The 23,918-nt window shown below is 39.4% G+C and overlaps 1 protein-coding gene across 3 annotated transcripts; it reads right to left on the bottom strand.

The window, feature by feature from the left end:
* Positions 1-93: 93 nt before the first annotated feature.
* On the bottom strand, positions 94-15,685 carry chfr (checkpoint with forkhead and ring finger domains, E3 ubiquitin protein ligase). 3 transcript variants are annotated; one of them, XM_088994789.1, is made up of 18 exons: positions 15,561-15,685; positions 14,910-15,034; positions 13,921-14,020; positions 12,797-12,906; positions 12,640-12,699; positions 12,365-12,556; positions 11,905-11,985; positions 11,612-11,756; positions 11,392-11,546; positions 10,813-10,975; positions 10,411-10,622; positions 10,231-10,335; positions 7,901-7,984; positions 7,625-7,695; positions 6,428-6,515; positions 6,244-6,351; positions 2,552-2,624; positions 94-2,340 (listed from the first exon to the last, which is right to left on the bottom strand). In XM_088994789.1, exons 2-18 carry the CDS (start codon positions 15,016-15,018, stop codon positions 2,298-2,300), a joined length of 1,899 nt encoding a protein of 632 aa, XP_088850915.1. In that variant the 5' UTR covers positions 15,019-15,034; positions 15,561-15,685; the 3' UTR covers positions 94-2,297. The 3 variants fall into 3 exon arrangements, with proteins under 3 accessions (XP_088850915.1, XP_088850914.1, XP_088850917.1); XM_088994788.1 differs by having other exon boundaries at positions 15,432-15,572; XM_088994791.1 differs by lacking the exons at positions 94-2,340; positions 2,552-2,624; positions 6,244-6,351; ... (1 more) ...; positions 7,625-7,695; positions 7,901-7,984 and adding an exon at positions 8,011-8,223 and having other exon boundaries at positions 15,432-15,572.
* Between the last annotated feature and the right edge of the window lie 8,233 nt (positions 15,686-23,918).

The raw sequence follows: 23,918 nt of genomic DNA, 5'->3' as shown, positions 1-23,918 counted from the left end.
AAGAACAAATGAAGAAAATGATTAAACATTAATTGACATTACACACGAATGGCAAAAATAAGTAAAAGTATGGTAAATATAAATGATAAAATGTAAGACAGGACATCTCAGGCTTTATTATCTTATGATGTGCTAAAAACACAAATCAGAACCATCTCAAAAACAATCTTCGATTTATCAATCAAGTACGACATTAGGGAATGATGCTAAACATGAATGAAGTTTGTAGTATTCTACCAGCATATAATTGGGAGCTTTGTGGCACATGATGGACCATGGGTTTGAATATAGGGTTGACTGAAAACTAGGCTGAGTAAGGGCTTCTTCTGAGTTGTCATCCAAATCCTTCTTGGGATCTCCTATGGGGTACAGTGAGCATTGCTTCTTCCATCCAGCATGGTCAAAAACAAATTTGACAAGTGAGTAAACATGTTTACTACTTCACAGTATAGCTCCAGTCTTGTGGCAGATACAAAGTAGTACTCCAAAGCCCTTTTAATACCAATTCCTGATTGGAGCGGCTTGGTACTGTTGTTGGCTTAGAGTGCCCAGATCTCCGGTGGGGAAAATTAAAACTCAGCCCTTCTGTCAGCAGATCGGCTGGACTTGTGCGGCGGGTCTGAGCTGAGCTGCTGTGGAATGCTTGAATTGACTATACACCACAGACTAAGGGTGGTGTCAAATAAACAAAACAACAATCTTTACGCCTTGACTAAACTCTGTGACAGAGGAAGGAAGGACATTGTGCATTGAAATCAAATTCACACACCAGATCATAGCTGTGAATATTGACCAAAAACAAAAATAAAAAATATAGGAAAGCAAGACTGCAAAACTCCACAGACAACCGCATACAGGCTTTGAGTTTCAATAATTTTCTGGTACATCTGGATGAAAATGAATCAAGCATCTTCTAATAACTCCCCAATTTACAGGTGCTATAAAAATACACAGTATATTGTTAACTTGAAAACACACAGGTTAAAGGGACAATTTAAGAGTGAATGAAATAAAGGCAAATCGCTTTGTGCAAATCTTCGAAAAACACAAACTATTTTTAAACATGGCAAATTGTATCTTCTTATACATTAAGTAAACAGATGCAAAGATGTGATTGAGAGTCTCAACACGCAACTCACTGCATGCCAGCTACATTATTTTACTTCACATTCACCTAAAGTTCGCACACCAAAGGTGTGTGTGTGTGGGGCGGGGGTGAATAAGACTCATCTTTTAACACTTAAGGCCTCTTGAGTCACTTATCCCTGACAAGAAGATTTCCAGAAACATTGTATTGTGTATGATGTTTTTTTTTACATAATGTGGAGGAAATGCTCTTGCCTGTCAGGTGATGAGTATAGTTTGCTCATGTGTCATAAACATACTGAGCTCCAGATACTTAACATACTGAACTTATACAGCGGCGTCATAAACCTAAGAAACAAGATTACATTTATTAACATGGCAATCCTTCCCACTCACTAACCGCGTTCTCACTACAAAATAAAAGCGCAATGAAAACAATGTGCATAACGAGCAAAGCTGAGAATAAAATGCCTCAGGTAAACATATCAGATTGCCATGCAGAAAAGCCATAGTTTCAACTGAGCGTAGTGGTGAATGTATTCAGCCTAACATCAGCCTCAGCTTGATGTGCAACGACTGGCAGCATGCGGGTTATCCTTTATTACATGGCAACTTTGTGTATGGGAATCAAGTCCTGTATGTATGCAGCTACGCACTCATACCCAGGAATCGCTGCTTGGGGCACTTGGTGTCTTGCCAAAATGCAACCCATGTGCATCGCTTTTCTCAACTTTAATATGTAATATACATGTTAGCTATACTCTCAGGAAAATGCATAACATCTGTATTCCACATCATTGTTTCAATGACTGCACATTGGGGAAACTCTTAATTCTAAGCCAGGCACTTCATATGACACTTTTTATCACATATTATACATTAATCAGCAGGTCTACATTAGGACGAGAGAACAAAACAAACATTTGGCGGCTGCGCTATGCAAAGTAGTTGTCTGGTTTACCAGGAAACCCCAAAAAATGCAGCAGCGAGACAAAATATAAAATCAAAATCTCTAATAATATCCTACAGCTAAACTGTAATGTGCATAAAGGTACTTCACATAGCCATATGCTAAGTAAGGGTTCAATTTAAATGGATCATTTTTTTATTAATATTTTTCTGTGCATGATAGAGTGGACCGCAACAGGGTGAGTGCTACCAGATGAGACGAGTCTCCATTGTGCTGTGGGTTGAACGGCAGTTTTGTTCACTCAGCTCTTGAAGCGCGTCTGCTCACATATGTGGTTGAACTTCCTGAGATCAAGATAAATCATGAAGATAACAACATATTTTAGCCACAATTTCAACAGTGCCCTCATCAAGTATTTTGTCCAGCCTTTCCCACTTTGTGGTGAAAAATATCTATTATATAATACAAGCCCACCCTCTAGTGGTAATCCAGATAGAAGTAGAAGAAGAAGCAGAATGAGGGGGGTGGGCCTCAGGTTGTATGTAAATTACTTACATCGCATGATGGGCTTTCACCTGTGTACGACAGTTACGTCCCCAGTAGCAGTCGGGTCGAGACAATACAGCAGCTGAAAGAAGGAAGATACATTTCAAGACTCGTCTACAATTACAGAAGAACTGCACATAGCCAGTCATCCTGTCCAAAGACAGTATAAGCATTGAATTCAAAGAAATATTAGTTTTAATATCCATTTATATATGTCTGATGTAGAGCTCTAGTGAAATAGTTTTTTATATCCATCTCAGAAGTGAAATGTGTGATACAATTTAAGGACAAAGCAATTTCAAAAGTATTGGAAAATGTAACGATTTCACAAATCAAACACAATTTTCGGATTACACTCCTAAAGATCTCACACTGTTGTACAGCGGGTCCTCAGTTTACAATAAAACACAGTCACTGTTCAACACTACCACCGTTGTAAAGACAGCACATTTGTTTGAAAGATACTTAAAAGCCGTGATATAAAGTATTTAAATGAAAACAGAGTACGGTAGCCAGCAAACTGCGCGGACTATTTATTTGGACCTGTTTGCAACCTCAGAACTTTGCAAACTGTGACATCAGGAACCGTTTAATTCACCGCTCTGAACAGCAGCCGAAGAACAAGCTGAATTGAATGCTAAAAAAGTCCACATTCAGACAGTAATTCTAATATCATTCAACGTGTATAGTATAGAGATGCATGTGCACAGTTGTGATGAATAACCGCATTCGATAGGCCAAGTTGTGAGTAACAATAAGATGCGAGACAATATCTTTTCGTCAATGGATGCTACAGCAGCGTGTTTGCTTACAACATTTAGCTTGTAGTCGACGTACACATTCCACCATGATGTCCCTGATCCACGGGTGGAAAGACGCTTTGATTCTCTCCTCTTTCATCTAGAACTGCTTCATGTAACAAAGAGGGTCAAGAGAGTGCTTAAGAATGAATGACTCTGTGTCTGTGTTTTCACATTGTCTTTGTGCTGTCATATTATGTTTAGTTTTTTTTGTTCTTTCAAGACGGCGCCGCAAGAGTGGCTGCCTTTCCAGCAGCTCATGTATTTTGTTTTCCTACTTTCATTCCTTTCATCACTTTTGCTGCTGTGAAATGTAAATTTCTCCACTGCAAGACTCATGAAGGCATATCCAATCCAATCCAATAAAAGTGATGTAGTCGTTTTCATCCATTACTACTGTAAATGTTGTGCTGATTGAAAGATGTTGCAAAGTTTGAATCCCGGGGTCAGCGAGACATAGACCCAAGCCACATTCATCTTTTTAGCAGCACCCAGTGGCTAATTGGCACTTTAAATTGTTTTTTGTTTTTTGAAAATGGAAAAAGATGAGCGATGAAAACATATTTTTGGTTCGGGGCCGCCACAAAAATGGACAAAATCCGACTTCAACGGACAGTTCGGACGGCGGAAAAAATCATTGGCACCGCCCTACCCACTCTCGAGGACTTGCACACTGCAAGAATCCGAACAAGGGCGCGGAAAATCCTACTGGACCCTCCGCACCCTGCCCACCACCTTTTCCAGCTACTCCCCTCAGGCAGGCGCTACCGATCCATGCGCACCAAATCCAGCAGACATTTAAACAGCTTCTTCCCCCAAGCCATTAACTCTTTGAACTCTTCAACAGTAGCCAAAATGGAACTGTATAGTGCCACTTAGCAGTTTTTTTGACGACGGTACTAGTGCAGCGTGTTCTACCGGAAACAAATTCCTTGTGTGTCCTACATACTTGGCAATAAAGATGATTCTGATTCTGATTCTGAATATAGTTTCTTTAGGAAGACAAACCTGACAATAACATTCTTAACATTTTCCAATACTGTAAAACTGTGGAGTTGGATGAGTTTCAATGTTAGCAAACATTGCCTCCAATATGTGAGCACATCTTAATGACATCACTGTCGGTTGCAAAGACAAGCATTCAATCCTCAGTCCAATTCTCAAATTGCAAAGCTTGTACTTTCAAGGTTTTTTTTTTTTGAAAGGGCCATTTACCAGCAAGAATTCTATTAAAGACTAGATCTCTGTGTGGACTCTTTCTATTCTGACAACCCACGGTACGAGACTATCACGACTCAAAACCATATATTGTCTGCCTCAAATATGCATGCGCAGCCATACTTAATCACTTGAAGATTTACGTCACCGCCTGCGACATATCGGCAGGGCAGGATCTCATGCAAGCAGCACTTTCGACTAACTGGTGGTGTGTGATGAGCCATGGACCCCAAAGATAAAAAGAGAAAAATAATAGAGGAGAACAAAGGATTCAAAAATACATGCCACGTCCATTGCCCTCTATTTTTTGCCTAGATTAGGGGCACATTGTAGATGTTTCTTTTTTTTATCCTCAAAATAGAAATTACATTAAAAACTGGATTTATGTATTGCATTCCTATAATTTTATCAAAGCAAACATACTGTAATTCATTCATATTGCAACTGAGTTAAACTTGAGGCGGCATCCCATAAGAGTAGTCACGAGGTGTATCGTTCTCCACATTTAATGATTTATTTTAATTATGAATGCTCGTGATGTATTTGTAAACAGATTAATCATTTTGATAATAGGCTAAAATAGCTAATGTAGATACTCTACATACTGTGTGTGTTGCCTTCATAATAAGGCTTATACAGTGATACCTCAGCTCACGAACGCTTTAGCTCATGAACTTTTCACCTTACAAAGAGTAAATTTGCGAGCCTATAGTCTTGGCTGACGAACTCGTTTTCGTTGGACGAACTAAACCACACAGTGCCACGGTGGCTGGCAGACTAGTTTTCGGCGGATGAACACCAAGCCACACAGGACTAGTTTTCGTCACCCCCTTTCTTTGAGTGCGGAGGTGGTTTGTTATCGAGTGGAGTACTTTTGCTATTATGGGACCGAAAAAGACCCCACCACAGGCTAGTGTTAAGCTGAAGAGGACACACAAGAAAATTACAGTCGAGCAGAAGAAGATCATCGAAAAAAATGAACGAGGTGTGCGTTTGTGTGACTTAACGTCCGAATACCAGCACGCTAATTCGACCATTGCCACATGTGGCTAAGGGTGTTTCTGTGATGTCTAAGCAACGGTCTCAGGCAATAGAAGAGGTTGAAAAAGATCTGTTGATTTGGATTAATGAAAAGCAGCTATCAGGGGACAGTGTGACTGAGGGTATTATTGCGGAAAAAGCACGGCAACTTCACTCGGATATCATCAAGAGGCAACTACATCAACGACCATCACAAAGGTAGATAAAACGATTTTATTATAAAGTAGTTTATTTCTTTAATTACAATACAATAGCACATTCATTAGACATAAAATAAGGTATATTTGGTGTAGTTGTATGGCTTATTTAGTCAAAAATTTTGTTTTATGGGCACCTAGAAACGGATTATTCTCATTTTAAATGGTGTCTTATGAGAAATGAATCTTCGGCTGACGAACTTTTCGACTTACACACACTTTCTGGGAACCAATTAAGTTCGTGAGCTGAGGTATCACTGTATAAGGCTTTTGACTTTTTGCCACTCCAGACAGATTCGTTTCTATTTTTTTTGTGTCCAATATGGCTCTTTCAACATTTTGGGTTGCCAACCCCGAGGCCAGTCTGATCACTTCAGAAAACATTTCCTCTCAATGGAAACCGCTACCTCAACAATACAAATGCAAGTACTTGAGCACAACTGACCTGGTAGTTCAGACTGAGGAATATTCTGTCTGTACTTGTACGCCAACTCCTTGAAGACCATCAGGCCACAGCACACGCAAAGGACTGAATTTGCAGAGATACGGTGATCTAACGAGACCGGTGGGATGCGGGTGAAATTTCTTAATCAACAGCATACTCAATAGGCCGGGATTTAAGGCCTTACCTGAAAGACAAAATTTCCCCTGTTGCAAGTCATGCACAGTCTCCTTGAGCAGATCCCTCCATGTCTTGCCTTTGGAAGACAAATAATTCTGGCGCAAGGATAAAAAGCACAAATTGACAGATATGGTCATATGATTCAGTTTAAGCAGTTTTAATTCACCATTATACTACGGAAAGGGTTCTTCTTCTTTTCCACAGCGACTCAGTCTCCACCCTCTAACCCGGTGCATCCTCTTCTCTCACACCAGCTACCTTCATGTCCTCTTTGACAACATCCATAAACCTCCTCTTCGGTCTTCCTTTCGGTCTCCTGCCTGGCAGTTCAAGGCTCAGCATCCTTCTTCCGATTTTTTAAAATCCTATTTTCCTTTGAGCCTAGCTGAAACCCTTCTATCACACATCACACCTGACATTTTTCTCCAGCCGCTCCAGCCTGCCTGGACACGCTTCTTCACTTATTTTCCACAGAAAGGTTTGTCATACTGTATTTAACTGAAAGCTGAAAACATTATTTTCATGAAGTTTTATCATGTGATTCGGGTCAATGATAAACACACAAACAACTATAACTCAAAAATAGAAACTAAAATGGAAAAACAGCAGTCGAGAGCTCGTCTGCGAGTTGGATGGAAGATCTCCATCACTTCAAAGTGCAGGGTAATGCCTCACACCCAACATGTAAATGAATTAAAAGCAAACGCCTGGCTGGCATATTCTTACTTAAGACTCTGAGGCAATGGGCAATGTAATACTGTACATAAAACAAAGAGTCCATGAACCTTGGTTAGTAACTGAATATTAATATGTATAAAGTGCAGCTAATGGGGTTACTTGTGTAACGAAGTACATATTTGCACAATTAATTTTAAAAAGCCAATTTAAATATATCTAAGATTGTTGTTTTAACTCGTTATTTCCGATCAACCATAAATACAAGTCATCAAATAGACAGACTGAAAAACTAGACAACATGGTAAACAGTTCCCGGACATGAGTCGTTTTCAATTACACTAATGCATTTGTCCTTGAGAAAATTTCGGCTTTGAATTGGCTAAAATTGCAAAACAAAAAAAAAAAAAGACCAACCACATTTGGTCATCGGGGGTTTCCGCCAGCTAGCGGCAATATGAAAAAACATTAAACATGAACCAATTCTGAAACAAAAATTACGAAAAGGAGAGGCACGACTAAATATCACCTTTAGGATGTCCGATTCATAGCTATTGCTATTCAGCACACCGTCCAGGCATTTGTCCGTCAGATTGAGCTCTGCAAGAGTGCAATGCTTGATGGTCAGTCCATATAGGTAATGAAGGAAAGAATTATAGAGTGTGTTTCAGTCAACACTGCAGGTTACGCATTCTGTCAGATAAACTTCGCTTTCAAAAAAGAAAGCGAATCAAGTTTTCAGGGAGCAGCGTAAGCGCAAGGCAGCTATTAAGCAAATTTATATCATGTCAAAAACATATCATACCACTGAATTGAGCCAGGCAACCTTGACAGCCAATCTTCTGGCAACCCCAATAAATGTGACAGAAAGGTCGCTGGCACTGCGAACCTGCCAACAAACAATAAATAGCAACTGCGGGCTTTGCAGAATAATACATTCACACCTCAAAAGTCTGGCAAACTAACATTACTAAAATTGCATCACACAAAGACACATTTAAAAAAAATATTCCCTCTGCTGCTGCAATGGAGTCAAGTGATTTAATCTTGCCCAGTGATCCATTTAATGAAGACTTACCACTTCCTTTTCCTTTGCTGTTTATGCATGCTGATTCGCATATCTTCCACCTAATTTGCAGAAAATCAGTGGATCCATTTGTTTTTGCACGGGTCCGTTTTGGACACAGTATTAATCCACAATAATGTCAAACTGTATATTGTTGACAGCAAGTTTGACGATAATGACGAGAAAGATATTGATCGCTCACCACTGTGCACACACACAAAGTATACATGCCAAATGGTAACTACATGATTCTTCTTTGTCGGTTATTCATGATAACCACCATTGGTCATGTCATGAAGTTATTGGCACAGCATAAAGCAAAGCGCGAATGTATAAAAAGCAGCGCGGGCATATGCCAGTGAACAAGACTGGGGTCTTAAAGGACAACCAACGTCACTTTTCAGAATCAGAAAAAAACATTTTATAGCATCTAAAATACCCAAAACACACAGTATGATATTTTTAGTCAAATGCAAAACACGAATCAAATGACAAAGTGTCCAAAATCTGCAAAAAAATTGAGCTGCGAATTGGGCATTTTCAGAAAGTCCCTCCCCCAGTTCGTGACGTCACGCCAAGACGTTTTGCATTGCTAGTGAATCGATGAAAAGGTTTCTTCAGCCGTCATCTGTACTTTTTGAAGGTGTCGGACGTTTCGCTTCTTATCCAAGATGCTTCTTCAGCGAACTAAAGTCTTACTGGTAGTATCTGCCTTGTATATATATATATATATATATATATATATATATATATATATATATATATATATATATATATATATATATATATATATATATATATATACATATATATATACATACATACATATATATACGTATATATATACATATATATATACATATACACTGCTATGATAGGTCCTTACTCTCAGGTTGGGGGGAGCAGAGGACCACTCCCTGCAGCCCCACCGATTGTTCCAACATTCCTGACTAACGACTGGCCTGATTGTCCCACTCCCTCCAGTACCACTTCATCAGCATTACTAATGTTGCCTAACCTATGTTGCCTAAGCAGGCTATTGTATGAACGATCCAAATTGAACCTCACCCCACCATATCGGTTTAATGAAGGGTTTAGCTTTTTTATGAAAATTGCTTCTTTTACTCCCCTTTCAAAACATCTGTTCTTTTGCTAAGATTTTAACCTCATTGTCATCAAATGAGTGGTCGCTGGCTGTTAGGTGCATATGTACTGCCGATTGAGGCTGACCAGTATTATCCCTGCGATGTTGATAAAGTCTTTTTTTGAGAATTTGTTTAGTCTCCCCAATGATGGCTGAAGAAACCTTTTCATCGATGGACCACTCCTGTACGACTGAGAGCTTACACAGACGTATTGCTACTGAATCAAGACAATGGCTTCAGATTCGGAGAATATGCCTTCTTGTTACACATAAAATGATGAATATGATTCAAATAGTTCTGAAGAGGAAATCATACATGTTTGAAATCGATTAAAGAATTTATTTGTGCCATTTTGAGGCAACATTGGGGGGAAATCTCTCACCCAAAAAAAGAGGCACAAAACGGCGACCTCATGTGGCCACCTCCGTTTCCACAGGCTGATAAATTCCTTATATGGCGCTTGGACGCCCTCTTCTGGCCTTCTGACGGCTTTTGGGTGCAACACAAGGTCCCCAGACCAAACAAGTACAGCAAAATACATTGACGTGATGGAAGGACCGCTACAATGCGTCTTTTTCACGGTCAGGGGCGGTCCTTTAGTGACGTCACGTACGGACTCGTCACCAACTCAAAATCAAGACTTCCTGAATATTCAGCGCGAGTCTTAAAACGTAAAATATAGCTATATGCGGTGGAATCTTTGTAAGATACGCTCAGTAGAAGTCATTTGAAGCCATTTTACAAATTATGGACACAACTTGTCCGGAGACATCGGTTGTCCTTTAAGTGCTTGAGTGGAAATGGGTTCTGCACTAGCATCACTAAAACTATTTGTTCCTTGAATATCCAAGAAAGCTTTCTGCGTATTGCCCAAAGTTCATACTTGCACACTCAATTGCCTTATACAGAAAACTGAATACTTACATTGCTGATCGCTGTTCAACTCAGCCCGTCTGTCTGGCATTGGTTGCAGACAGCATGTACACATCAGATGAGAGCCAAGAGGGTGACAGTGGTACTCCGGAGGAGCTGAAAACAATAGTAAAGATATGCCTTTGTTCCCCCCTTTTTCTTGTTGTTGGAGGAAAGGATCTGAGCTAATACTTGGAGGGTTGTCAGACGACGTTGAGGCCTCTTCCCCAAAAGACTTTGCAGAACCTTCTTCTGCAGCCGATGTGATCGGAGGTGGAACAGAAGGAGAGATAGGAGGTGGGACTGACAGACCCGGCAGCCAGTAGGTTGAACCTGTGGCAAACAGCCTCTGACCAACTTCTTTCCTGTAGCCTGGACACTGTCTGCAGATTACTAAAGGCTGACTGAAAAATACATGTGAGTATAAATTGTTGCATTTATTCATTATCAAAATGAAAGACTATAATCCTATCGTAATGACTGCATTCATCATGGATGTTGCCATTTCTCTTGTGGTGCTGTAGTTGAGACAATACTTCATAAGGGCTATTTACAAATCAAACATAGAGCTATTGCAACAGCCAAAACGTTTACCTAATGTCAGAGGAGTCACTATCATTGTCAGAGAATTCAAAAAGGTAATCTGAACTGCCCTCTTCATCAGAGAAACAACGCTCAACTTTGGGCTGCAAAATGTCTTGAGTAATCTTGTTGCGGCGGTCCATGCTCTTCACATCCTCCTCACTGCGACACTTTGCTGTACAAGAGGACCACACTTAGTTTGTTTGCACTTTGCAATTATAGAAATAAAAGATGTTTCACACACTGCATGTCTTTAAAAAAAGATGAAAGCTCTTACATCTTCCAACAATATTGTACGCAGATAAAGAAAAGGTAATTACGATATACAGCATAAATTTGATTCTGTCAACATTTGTATGCAACACAAGCCTTTTCCATCTGCGTTCCTCTATACTGTATTTGTCCAACATCTCCATCTTGAATTATTTTTCCAATAGTGTTGATTATTATTTTTCTGTTCACAATTATTCTTTGGACATCACCGTTTTTACATATTACGAATGAGGCTTTTTTTGGCCACTGGATATTTTGACCTTCATTTGATTTGTTTTAAGATGAAAGACATCCTAATTAATTATACATTATGCTAACCTGGGTGTTGGATGAGGTAAGCCTCTACCAGGTTGTTGAGGATGTGGTTCTTTCGAATCCTTTCCACAGGGCAGCGACACGTAGGACAAAGAGAAGATCGCTCCATCCAGCCAGAGTAGCAGGCAGCACAGAATGTATGCATGCAAGGTTGCAAGCTAATTACAGGAGAAACCACGTATGAGTATTGGGCACACAAAACTCACCTTTGTTGGGATTTTACCTGACACAGTCATATAGGAGGTCCTGGCAAATAATACATGTCAGGGATTCCTCCATCTTATCTGTCTTGGTCTCTTCTGATGATGCTTGAGTCATACCACTTCCAGTTGATGATGTTTTCTCTGTGATGGATGAGGGTTCTATCTCTGGAAATACAATGAAGTCAGTGCTAACTTATATCAGGGTCTTATTTCTTTCTAAAATAAAGTAAAGTACAGTAGATATGTAATTCAGAACCAAAACTGACAGGACAGTTATGAATATGTGAATGCAAAAAGACATCAACTAACCCACCAGTTTTTCTCTTCTTGCATTCTGGCTCTAAATTCTCGAGTGCTTTCTCGGGTGTTTGGGCCGCATAGCTCGATTGGATGCCTGTTGAGTTAGAAAAAGATGCAGTTGAATTACGATTGACTCAATTCATTCACCCACAGTGACATCGTTTGAAAAATTACATTGTGTTAAATGATAATTAGAGACATTCCTAAAAAGTTGAAGTGAAACACTAATAATAATAATAATAATAATAATAATAATAATAATAATAATAATAATAATAATAATACATTCCACAAGTTCAATAAACACATGAAATAGCAATACTGTACCTAGAGTGGTGGCACTCAATCTCAGGGTATGGGCAGACAAACATTCACAAGTATACCCAATTGTAGACTTCAATTATGAAAATGAGATGGTTTTGTAACATAGGTGCGTGCGGGAGGAGCATTGTCGGTATATTAAAATAACCCACCAGACTTAAGACATTCTCTGGCAGATGGAAGTACAGGTGTAAAAGGCTGCTGAAAACAGAGGTGGGAAGTAGACGTGGACGGCTCAGGTTCTTCCTGGTTTAGATCCCGGGGAGCTTTTGTGAGCATGACTGGCTCCACAGACAGCGTCATCTCGGCAGATCCAAGGAAAGAAGGACTGTGGACTGACAAATCTGAGGTCCAGTGATAGATTGGTCGTTACTTTACAACATTCTCAGCAGACATAGGATGTCACATTAACACTTTAACTACTTACGGGGATCATCTTGCAAAACCGCATGATCTGTTTGGATTGCATGGTATACATAAGCAATATCTGAAAGAATATATTGACAGTTTTTGATGGTTATAAATACAAAGTGAAGAGTAACAAAGAAAATATGGTATACGGTGGATAAACAAAACAAACTTACTTTGTTCAGGTTCATTTTTCCTGTACACAAAATAGATTACGTCGCCATTTTGAAGCATGTGAGTTTCTTTTTTGACCAGTTTGGCCATGTTGATCACTGTCCCATTGGTGCTATAATGGAAAGCAATATACATGTCATTGAACAATGTAAATGTATTACTTTTAACATGAACAAAAGGTTAGCTTGATAAATGGCTTATTAGCATTTTTTTTCTTTATCTTTACAGACAACATAATAAAGCCCAGTTTTGACTGCCATTTTCAGTGCGGTATTATTGTCACTATTGAGTATTGTCAATGTGTTATTGAGTATTGTCAATGTATCATTGGATACTTCACTGAGAACTGCTGGAAAGCATTTTCATAAATTACCTATACTCCTACACTCATACACTGATGTGTTTTAAACATGACGATTGGTTGTTGTGATGCAATAGAAGATAAAATACAGTACATGAAACATCCAATGCCAAATTGACAAACAACCATTAACTCTTAATAAAAATTCTGAGGCTTCAGTAATTGTAAAATGGATGTTTTTAGAATATGGGAGGAAACCGCAGAATCAGGAGAAAATCCATGCAGGTGAGGGAAAAACATGTAAAGTCCACAGAAAGCTCAGAGCCCATATCCAAACAAATGACCTCTGAACTCTGCGGCGAGTGCGTGCTAACCACTTTTCATCTCTGTTAATATTTCATTAAAAATATATATATACTTTTTATATATATTTTTCAATCAATGCCAGTCTCAATAGCATCATCTTGGGAGCTGTAATGAGTGCTAGTTTACAGTAGTGCAATAACAGATTATATTTATAAATTATAGTAACCACAAACATCATCAGAAGAAATACTGCTAATTAAAACGCCAATATACACAACCCGTGTTTGAAAACTATTAACTATAAAGAAATCATAAAGCGTATTTGGACTTGGTAGGTATGTGCTTTACTGAATGTAATATTTTGTAAATACATACATTTTTAAATACTTGGAGTGCCCAAAGAATTGACTGGGAAACGTGACATTGGATTCATTTTGGCCAGGAAAGTAAATATTGTAAAGTATTGCCCAATTTCTACTCATTTAAAATAGAAAGTGTTGACTAGAAAGCATACAGTACCTCATGTCTTCAAGCCACACCTGCCCTGAATTTACATCTTGTACAATCTTGCAGTGCTCCCCAGAGACCAGTTTATTGGCAGGAAAGGCCAAATCACACCCTGTCACAATTATAACATGACAGAAAAAGACATTCAATGGAATGGAGATTAATCATAAATGTCCTCAGAAGTGGCACAACTCTTAAAACAATCAGCATCAAAAGCTTAATAGATTTTTCTGTCTGAATCTCTACAAATGAGTACAGCAACAAATCAAACTTTTTTTTTTTTCCAAAACTGTGCGGCCATTTCATGGCTTGTTCCTACCGAATGATGTCAGGCTTCTTAATAATCACATGTGGGGTGAGGGGGGACTGGACTCTTGTACTGTAAATAGCACAGCCACCTTAATACAGCAACATATATCATGCCTTTTCTTTTGTACTTGCACGATGTGCAGTTTTGTTATGAAACATTTTTGCACAGTTACAATACAGTCTTCTGACATTTTTTATTGTGCTTCAAATATCATGTTTATTATCCTTTCACCCCCCACCCCCATCCCTTTTCAAATTGCTGATGTGGGCTGCAGATTTCCCCATTGTGGGACGATTAAAGGCTTTCTGATTCTGATGTCCAACACAGACATAGTTTCTTCAATTAAGGCTAGACCTTTTGCATATCAAATAGCGCATACACCCACTATCTCCTTAACAACAAATAATGAAATACAGACCCATACAAAAAATGCCTAATTAAAATTCTGCACACATGTCCAAAATGGAGACCTTTTGTTATAGTCACGAGAGGCTGTCTAAGTTTGCAGGACTGAAGGCTTTGTTTCATGTAGGGGGGTCGTTTTTAAGGTCTCAGACAGTGACAGCGATGTCTGCTTTGCAGACAGTTGTCGGGAGATAACAATGGGCACATTCAAAGCCAAACACAAGAAATACTGGAGTTATAGTTAAAGCAAACATGTTATTGTTTAACATAAAGTGCATACTCTTACCCTTTTTCCGGCCAATGGTGCATTCCCTGTTGAAAAGAAGCACTTCAGTTCCACTGGAATCCACTTTGACCAGTTTTCCCCATGGTGTCTCCTTTCTGTGACTGTCCATCTCCCGATATTCGGAACTAAAATGGGGTTACATGGGTCGTTGGTGGTACAGTATTGATGCACAGTGCAGAAAAAAATCAGAAATCCTAATAATCAGCAGGAAACAAAGTCTTAACAAAGTTTACGATTTTGTAAGATTGGATAAACATAGTTTAAAACATCCACCCAAAGTAATCCAGAAGCGAATCCCTCGTAAATGCTAAATTATGATATTGAAACCCTACAACAAATTCTCGTGTTTAGAACACAATTGTATCAGTGTAACGATCTTACATGACGTCATTGCCAATCCCGAAAAGTTGCACCTTGGTGCGTGACAAACCGGAGAAAACTAAACATTATCCCAACCCGAAAACAACAACAGATGGATGTGTCGCAATTACAAATGCGGCGGTGAACATAAGTATCTCATACCACCAACGCCGATCGGGCGAAGAAACTACGTCGTTTGCTAACAATAGCAGCCATTCATGACGTCTCATTATCAGGAATCAAACGTAACGTAACACTTGACTGATACATATTCCGAAAGTGTAACTCTACCGTCAAACTTTGTTTGTCCCAACAGTTATATCGAGTCGTTCAACTGGTCGTCACGTTACTAGGAACAAGCGCCACTTCCTGTCAAGCAATGTTGACATGTTACCGTGAGCAGCCGAAGAGGAGCGATGCTCGGGATTTGTAGTCCAACCCGCAAAACCACGACGTCACAAACAATCTTGTCAAACAGAAGCAGAATGTGCTTTCGGGAATAAGATAGTTTCCGGGGTATTCCCTCGTTTGCATTTCATTAAAGCGCAAAAAACAATATTGACAAAGCAATGACAATGGCATACTCTCCATTCATTCTACATTACTTTGCTGTGACGGTTGATTGTGCTGTGGTGTAGAACAACATTGATTGAATCTAATTATTTTGTTTATCTCATTTGACTTCACTAGAAAAACACATTGGGCCTTAGTTCTCTGGTGTCCATCCATCCATCCATCCATCCATCCATCCATCCATTCATTCATTCATTCATTCATTCATTCATTCATTCATTTTCTTACCCACTTCTATTCTCACAAGTTCGGAGGGGTTGAGAGACCAAATCTAGGGAAGTGAAAACGGAGGTGGGGTGCTGAAGCCTACCCTAGCCTTCTTCGGGCATTAAATGGGGGGCACTCTGAATTGGTTGCCAGCCAATCACAGGGCACACAACCACCCGTGCTCACACTCACTCCTAGGTACAATTTAGAGTCTTCAATTTGCCTGCCACGGATGTATTTTGGAATGTGGGACAAAGCCGAAGTACAGTGAGACCTCAACTTACAAACTTAATTGGTTCCCAGACAGAGTGTGTAAGGCGAAAAGTGTGTATCTCCAAAAAAAATTCCCATAGGAAACCATTAAAATGGGAATAATCCGTTCCCGGGTTTTCATAAAATATAGTTTTTAACTAAATAAGCCTTAAAACTACACACAACATACCTTATTCTATGTATAATACATGTGTTATTGTATTATAATGAAAGAAATACACTGCATTGTATCATAAAATCACTTTATTTGCATTTGTGATGGTCATTGATGGCTTGATGGAATGGCGTTGGAGGTCGAAGGTCAAAGGGAATTGCTGTTTGGAAATAGAGGCACATTACATGAGGACTGTAATTAAAGAAATAAACTGTGCTGTAAAATAAAGTTTTATTTATCTTTTTGATGGTCGTTGATGGCTTATTGAAGGAGAGTCACCTTCCATAAGGACTGTTGATAAGTTAACCTCTGGTGCTGTTCGGTCGTGTGCTTCCGCCGAAGATCACTCCCCCAGCCGTGGTGGGTGTGTATTATGAAAATAGTGCTTATTATACGGTTTAGTTTTCATAAATTTGACGTTTGTAAGACGAAAAGTTTGTAAGATAAGGTGTTTGTAAATTGAGGTCTCACTGTACATCAGAGAAAACCGATGCAGGCCAGGGGAGAACATGCAAACTCCACACAGGGAGGGGGATTGCACCCACCACCCACCACCCACCACCTCTGCACTGTGAGGTCGACGCACTAACACTGGACACCGGGACACCCATCTATGGTGTTGCATCCAACAATTGAATAGTTTGGTTCTGGATCAGCCTGATCCAATCCAAATTAGTTTGATCTGACCAGATGAATACATCTACTCTGCACTTTCAATCTGTTGGGATAATTGTTGATAATTTTTGTCTACATTTACTACAATACACAGATATATTTTGTTAGTGTTACTGCAGGTCTTCCTCACACATGACAATCAAACATTGTGATCTTGAGCTACTTCTTGATGTTTGTCACAACATGATGAAAATTGTTAGATATAAAAGCTATTTTGATCTCAATGAATCTTGACGATTCATTATAGAACAGAGAAGTTTGCAATAAATTTTACATTTTGTGGGATCAGCATTTCATAATACAGTTGAAGGTAGGCTTATCTTTCTCATTAAACAAAGGCCGACTTGTTACTCGAAATAAACAGTACCTTAATGAAGGACTAATCAGAGCAAACCCCTGTCGAATACCATGCATTATTTATGGTGTGTGTGTGGTGAGAGGTCAGTAAAAGTGAGTTTTTGCCATCTGTCTCGTGGGCATACACGCACAGGGGTAATGAACCCTCTCACACACCTACACACTCTCATGAGGATGTGGCATTCATTCAGTATGTATTCTTAATGGCAATTAATCTATTTTCACTTGACATTCAGTGTTAAACAGCAAAACCATTATACATCCTCTGATAAGAATGCAGCTTTTTGAATCTCACACCCAATCTGTCTATCAGCATTTTCTAATTGGATCAAAGATTGGCAGTGGCAGCCATATAGAACATCGAACAGGTAATTATATTCAATAATGAGAAAATAAACCTTAATGCCGCCCGGTGGGAATGGAGGCACACTGAGGAACATCACTCGACTGTGCTCTCTGAAATGATCTTTCTCTAGTTGAGGCTAATTGCTGGAAGATTTCCTCTTAACTGAGTGTGAAAAACCGTGTCTAATTACTGCAACATTAATCAGGCATTAGCTTGTTATCAAAAGGTTAACTTATCAGGAGGGGCCCAGAAGCAGCTGGTGGTGCCAGTTCCTCACTTTGCACTGGTTCAAATGCTCCACAAGGGGTAGTGCTTGTTCTTCCTAATAATCTTGACGCTAGGAGGGAAGGCAATCCTGCAGATTTTACGTGCAAAGTGGTTTTGAGAATTACCCAATTGAAATTTGGATGTCCCGAAACCGATATGTACATTTCCTGCTCTGTAGGAAGCCCAGAGAAAGGCATATTCCTCTAAAGATTGACATTTGTTAAAATATTACTTGATAGATTCACTTCGTATGACAAAATTATTTTTCTTTGGAATGAACTGGGAATGGATAGTTGTCACATTATGGTCTAAAAAAGCTAAAACCCATCAAACATACAAACAAAATTATCATTCACGTCATGTTTGCAATTGATGTTTTCAACAGTTTGATTTCCCCCACTCATATTCTAAGGTCAACCGGTGAAACTGCCAAACACCGCTTTATCCAGCTCCTGCAACACGTTCCCTCAAATATTATGATCCAGGCATCACTTAGAGGGAACAGAAATTACAGAGAGATAGTAAAGTTGGAAGCTTAGGGTTTAATATCTTTGCTCTGGACTCCATATGTTTTTATTTAATAATAATAATAATAATAATAATAATAATAATAATAATAATACATTACATTTTAAGCGCCTTTCAAAACTCTCAAGGACACTTGGCAGTAACGGACAAGCATAAGTACTATAATAAATAAAATACAATTATAAATAGAAACAAGAGAGAGTACTACACAGAAAATGCAAATTTAAATAGGTGGGTTTTGAGATGGGACTAGAAGTTGGCAGAGGCTTACATAAACAAATTATTATTATTATTATTATTATTGTTATTATTACTAGTATTATTATTAGTATTATTATTATTAGTATTATTATATCAGCATATTTGACAAGGTTTCTCAAGGGTTTTCAGTGGATTAGAGTGGGTGTCAATCTGAAGAATGGATCCAAATTCATTCGCGCAAATGAGGCCCTAATCAGTGTAAAATGCATGCAAGTAACTTGTTACCAACATTCGCATAAAAATTAAAGTTGAGTTTAATAATGTTTTTGGGAGTAAAGTCAATCCAGTATTTTGATTAAAACTTCCTCTCAATATTTTACTCTCTTCCAAGTGCAAATTTTATCCTGTTTAGACGGGCGCCAAAGAAATCTTCTTCGAGTAGAAATGCACTTCACGAACTATACAGTATCGGTTGTTGTATGTCCAGATTTACCCTTTTCTTTGCTTACAGATTGATCGTGTGCCCTGATTTTCCCACCAGATCTCGCAGAGTCAGAATTCCATGGCAAGGCAGAGAAGAGGTTCCACGAGCATTCCTTCCAAAGGCAGTCATTTGTCAGAGAGGTACGGGGATCAGAGGCTGACAAATCTCCTAGGTCTCTCCAGACTGTCAAGCTCTTTGCCTGCCTCAAAGACAAAAGAACATGCACTGCAAGAGAGCAGAGCAGCCATTCAGCTCATCCAAGGGGTTATTAAAACCCCCCGAGCTTGCCCTTCGAAAATTCCTATTAGCCTGGGTGAGAGACATTACAAGCCAATAAAATTACATTCATTGTCGTTGTACTAAATTCATCCTGTCTACTTGATAACTAATGTTAAGCAGATTCCTTACTTACAGTGTATTGTAGGTGTTCAAATACCTGACATGTTTCGGCGACTACTTCCGCCTTTGCAATACACTGTCTGTAAGTAAGGAATCTGCTTAACATTACATTCATTGTGATATTTGATTTCATAATAGCCCCAGAATTATAATTACACAGCACTCACACTATTTATTGATAAAAAAAACATTTGATGGCAACAAAGAATCAGAGATGAGGAATGAGCAGGTTATGCAGCTCTTGATTGAATGCACATTATCTGACCTGTTTCACTAGAAGTAACAATAATAGCAGAATAAATGAGGAATGACTAGGAATGTAATCAGGTGAGATTGTAGGATTTAATGATTGGGTGATATTTAGTACTGATGCTTTAGTTTTGTCTGTAAGACATTTCATCTAACAGAGGGAATTGGGTGGTAGTGTTTTTTTTCTTTTTCATAGTGTTCGATTCAATTTATTGCTTTAATAAGGAAGCATATGCTTAGAGGCTCATGTGGCCCAGTGGTTAAATCTCTTCCGACCTGTATGACCAAATCTTACGTGACAAGTCATGGAAAAAGACGTCATGTGACTGTGAAGGACACTTTTCACAATCCAATTTTGATTTACATAAAACCAAGCAGCATTGGACACAATATTGGTGCAGTTTGCTCACACATGTTGTATGACATTAAATGTCACAATAATACAATAAACATTTTTTCCCTGTTTGCAAAGACTTTGATCAGGGGTGTCAAACTCCTTTTTGTCATGGGGCACAGTAAAGCCCTTGGAGAGTTGTGATGAAACACCATAAAGAAATCAAGAATGATGTTTTATTCATCTATTGTGGAAGTCACAGTAAGGGGGGTTTGGGCACACAAAAATACAATATGTCACTGATTTATCAATCACATGTCAAAATTTGAAATTGTGGCACACATTTTATCAAGTATCATTTAATTTTTCATTTATTCTTTTGTGGGCCTTACAACAACATGGTGTGCCACATTTGGCCCCAAGGCCTTGAGTTTGATAACAGGGACTTAGATTGCACACATGCATGCATATTCATCGGTTTGGAAAGATCATAATGTGCAATGCTTACGTTCAAACAATACCAAAGTCAACAATGTTTTTGCTTTGAGACATTTTTTTTCAAGCGTGAACATTTTCAGACTCCAAGATGCTTTTGTGGTGTAAATGAACGACCATTGTTTCTATGTAATTTCAATTGAAACTAGCAGGAGATAAACAGCCTTTCGCTACGATCTTCTTCGTCTGTGGGGGTGAAACAAAAAGCACAATGGTATATCGCATACAGAAATAGCACATATGCCTTAAGGCCTAAACCGACAAGCAGAAGGGAAGTGATAAGACATTCTCCAGCAGCTCAGGAACAAGCCCCGAGAAGGGCCAGCTTGATAGCAGTACTTGTTTTTCCGATGTGTTAAATAGCTGGCCTTCAACACCCTCAATCAATCGCTGAGTGAGTCACTGTGTATGTAGCTCAGGGTTGTGCTAGATAGCCAGATGGCTTTGGTCTCTGCAACTCTCATGTGTCACAACAACGCGATGATCATGAATGTAGACCACAGGTATCAAAGTCAAGGCCCGCGGGCCAAATCCGGCCCGCCACATTTTTTTTTCGGCCCGCGAAAGCAAATCAAACTTGTTAAATTCCATGATGATTGCTAAAATCTGAGCCAAAATTTCATATTTTTGGATGTCAACCACAATAAAAGTCATTAATCTTGACTTCAGATTTGAAAACGAGTTATTCATTAATTTGCTGTGTGCTCTATATGTAATATTTGAAGGGATTTAAACATTCTAATGGGTTCCCCAAATTCATAACGGCCCTCGAGAGGAAACCATAACTACAATGTGGCCCGCGGCAAAAAATGACTTTGACACCCCTGATGTTGACACACCAACTGCACATTCCTGCCAGGATATTTCCCTGATTTGATTAGTTTGAAATCATACATTGTCTTTGGTTCTTATCACGCCTGTTTTTATTTTGACTTCCAATACAGGATGGTCTGACGTGAGAAGGATGACTATAGAATCAACCGTGCACAATATTGCATTACCAACCAGTGTGTGGTAATTCTTCACTGGAAGCGGGCACTTCACAATTGTATGCAACAAAACTGCATGAGGAGATTTTGGACTAAATTCTAAATCTCCCAAGGCTGGTGTTGACTAATCTTCAAACAATCCGTTCCCCAAGCTGTGATTGCAAGGCAAAGAACAACCCCTGAAAGCTGTGATATTAACAAACCCAACAAGATAAGATGGGGATTGTTATCTCAGAGCATGGAACTTAGCTTCAATAGCAGATAAGCCTTTCAAAGCATGTTTGCTCTCAGACACGTTTCCAAAGGAGCTTGGTCCAAGCCTTGAATGGAATGCTGAGAAGCCAGTCGGGATATGATCTTCCTGACGTTTACCATCCTATTATAGCCACCTTTGGTATTTTGGTGCATAATGTTGCCAAACACAAAGATGCATCCAAAATCAGATCTTGTGGAACCTGTGGTGCCCAAATTAGTTATACAAATACAGTATTCATCTATACGAATAAATGATACCAAATCCATACGAAGATATATAAATTAATCACAAAGAATAAATTATCAAATGTTTTCATTCAGATGTCTGCATATTGTAACTTTTGAAGTTTTGTTTAAGCTACAAACCTCTATTCCAAATAATATGGGACGTTGTGTGAAATGTGGGAAAAAAGAATAGAATGGAAAGTAAAATAAAATATATGGCAAATATTTTCATGTGGTATTCAATTGAATGCAGTAATGTAGCCACAAGGGGGCACAAGCCAGTGTCTTATTGTGCCGGTCCCAAGCCCGGATAAATACAGAGGGTTGTGTCAAGAAGGGCATCAGACGTAAAAAAATTGCCAAAACAAATATGCGAATCAAACCTATGAATCCCATACCGGATCGGTCGAGGCCCGGGTTAACAACGGCCGCCATTGGTACTGTTGACCTTCAGGGTGCCAGTGGAAAATGGACTACTGTTGGTCGAAGAAGGAGAGGAGGGAGGTGTGCCCGGAGGAAAAGAGATAAATGGAACGCCAAGAGTATAGAACTAAGAGTAGGAACTTTGAATGTAGGAACAATGACAGGTAAAGGAAGAGAGCTAGTTGACATGATGCGGAGAAGGAAGGTAGACATACTGTGTGTCCAGGAGACCAGGTGGAAAGGGAGCAAGGCTAGAAGCTTAGGGTCAGGGTTTAAGTTGTTCTATCATGGTGAAGACAGAAAGAGAAATGGATTTGGGGTTATCTTAAAAGAGGAGTTTGTTAGGAATGTCTTAGAAGTAAAAAGAGTATCAGATAGAATGATGAGTCTGAAGCTAGAAATTGAAGGCGTGATGTTCAATGTTCTTTGTGGGTATGCCCCACAAGTAGGATGTGAGCCAGCGGAGAAGGAGAAATTTTGGTTGGACTTTGATGAAGTCATACAGAACATCCCGAGAAGTGAGAGGGTTGTAATTGGTGGAGACTTCAATGGACATGTTGGCGCAGGAAACAAAGATGATTAGGAGGTGATGGGCAGGTTTGGACTCCAGATGAGGAACGCTGAAGGACAGATGGTGGTTGACTTTGCTAAGAGAATGCAAATGGCTATTGTGAATACTTTCTTTCAGAAGAGACAGGAACATCGGGTGACCTATAAGAGTGGAGGCAGAAGTACACAGGTAGACTACATTTTGTGTCAACGGCGCCATATAAAGGAAATCAGTGACTGCAAAGTAATGGTTGGTGAGAATGTAACCAGACAGCATAGGTTGGTGGTGTGTAGGATGACGCTGGCAGTGAGGAAGATGAAGAAACCAAAGGCTGAAGTGAGGACAAAATGGTGGATCTTGAAAAAGGAAGAGTGTTGCATGACATTTAGGAATGAGGTAAGACAAGCACTGGGTGGGCAAGAGGTTCTTCCAGATGACTGGCAAACTACAGCGAACATAATCAGAGACACAGGTCGGAAAGTACTTGGTGTATCGAGTGGAAGACAGGTCGATAAGGAGACTTGGTGGTGGAATGGGGAGGTGCAGGAGTGTATACAGAGAAAGAGGTTAGCAAAGAAGAAGTGGGACACTGAGAGGACGGACGAGAGTTGACAGCAGTACAAGGAGATGCAGCGCGCGGTTAAAGTAAAGGCAAAGGCCAAACA

This window comes from Hippocampus bargibanti, linkage group LG04 (genome assembly GCF_051943395.1).
Source record: "Hippocampus bargibanti isolate YZ-2025 linkage group LG04, ASM5194339v1, whole genome shotgun sequence".
Classification (NCBI taxonomy): Eukaryota; Metazoa; Chordata; class Actinopteri; order Syngnathiformes; family Syngnathidae; genus Hippocampus; species Hippocampus bargibanti.
The sequence above is the reverse complement of the archived record's forward strand: the minus strand, read 5'-3'. Positions and strand labels throughout refer to the sequence as shown.

Coding starts and splice junctions, on each gene's coding strand:
- chfr (XM_088994788.1), bottom strand. CDS start 15,499: ATGAGACGTCATGAATGGCTGCTATTGTTAGCAAACGACGTAGTTTCT. Junction 12,700..12,796: donor GAAAAATGAACCTGAACAAA/GTAAGTTTGTTT, acceptor ATATTCTTTCAG/ATATTGCTTATGTATACCAT. Junction 12,557..12,639: donor GGTTTTGCAAGATGATCCCC/GTAAGTAGTTAA, acceptor ACTGGACCTCAG/ATTTGTCAGTCCACAGTCCT.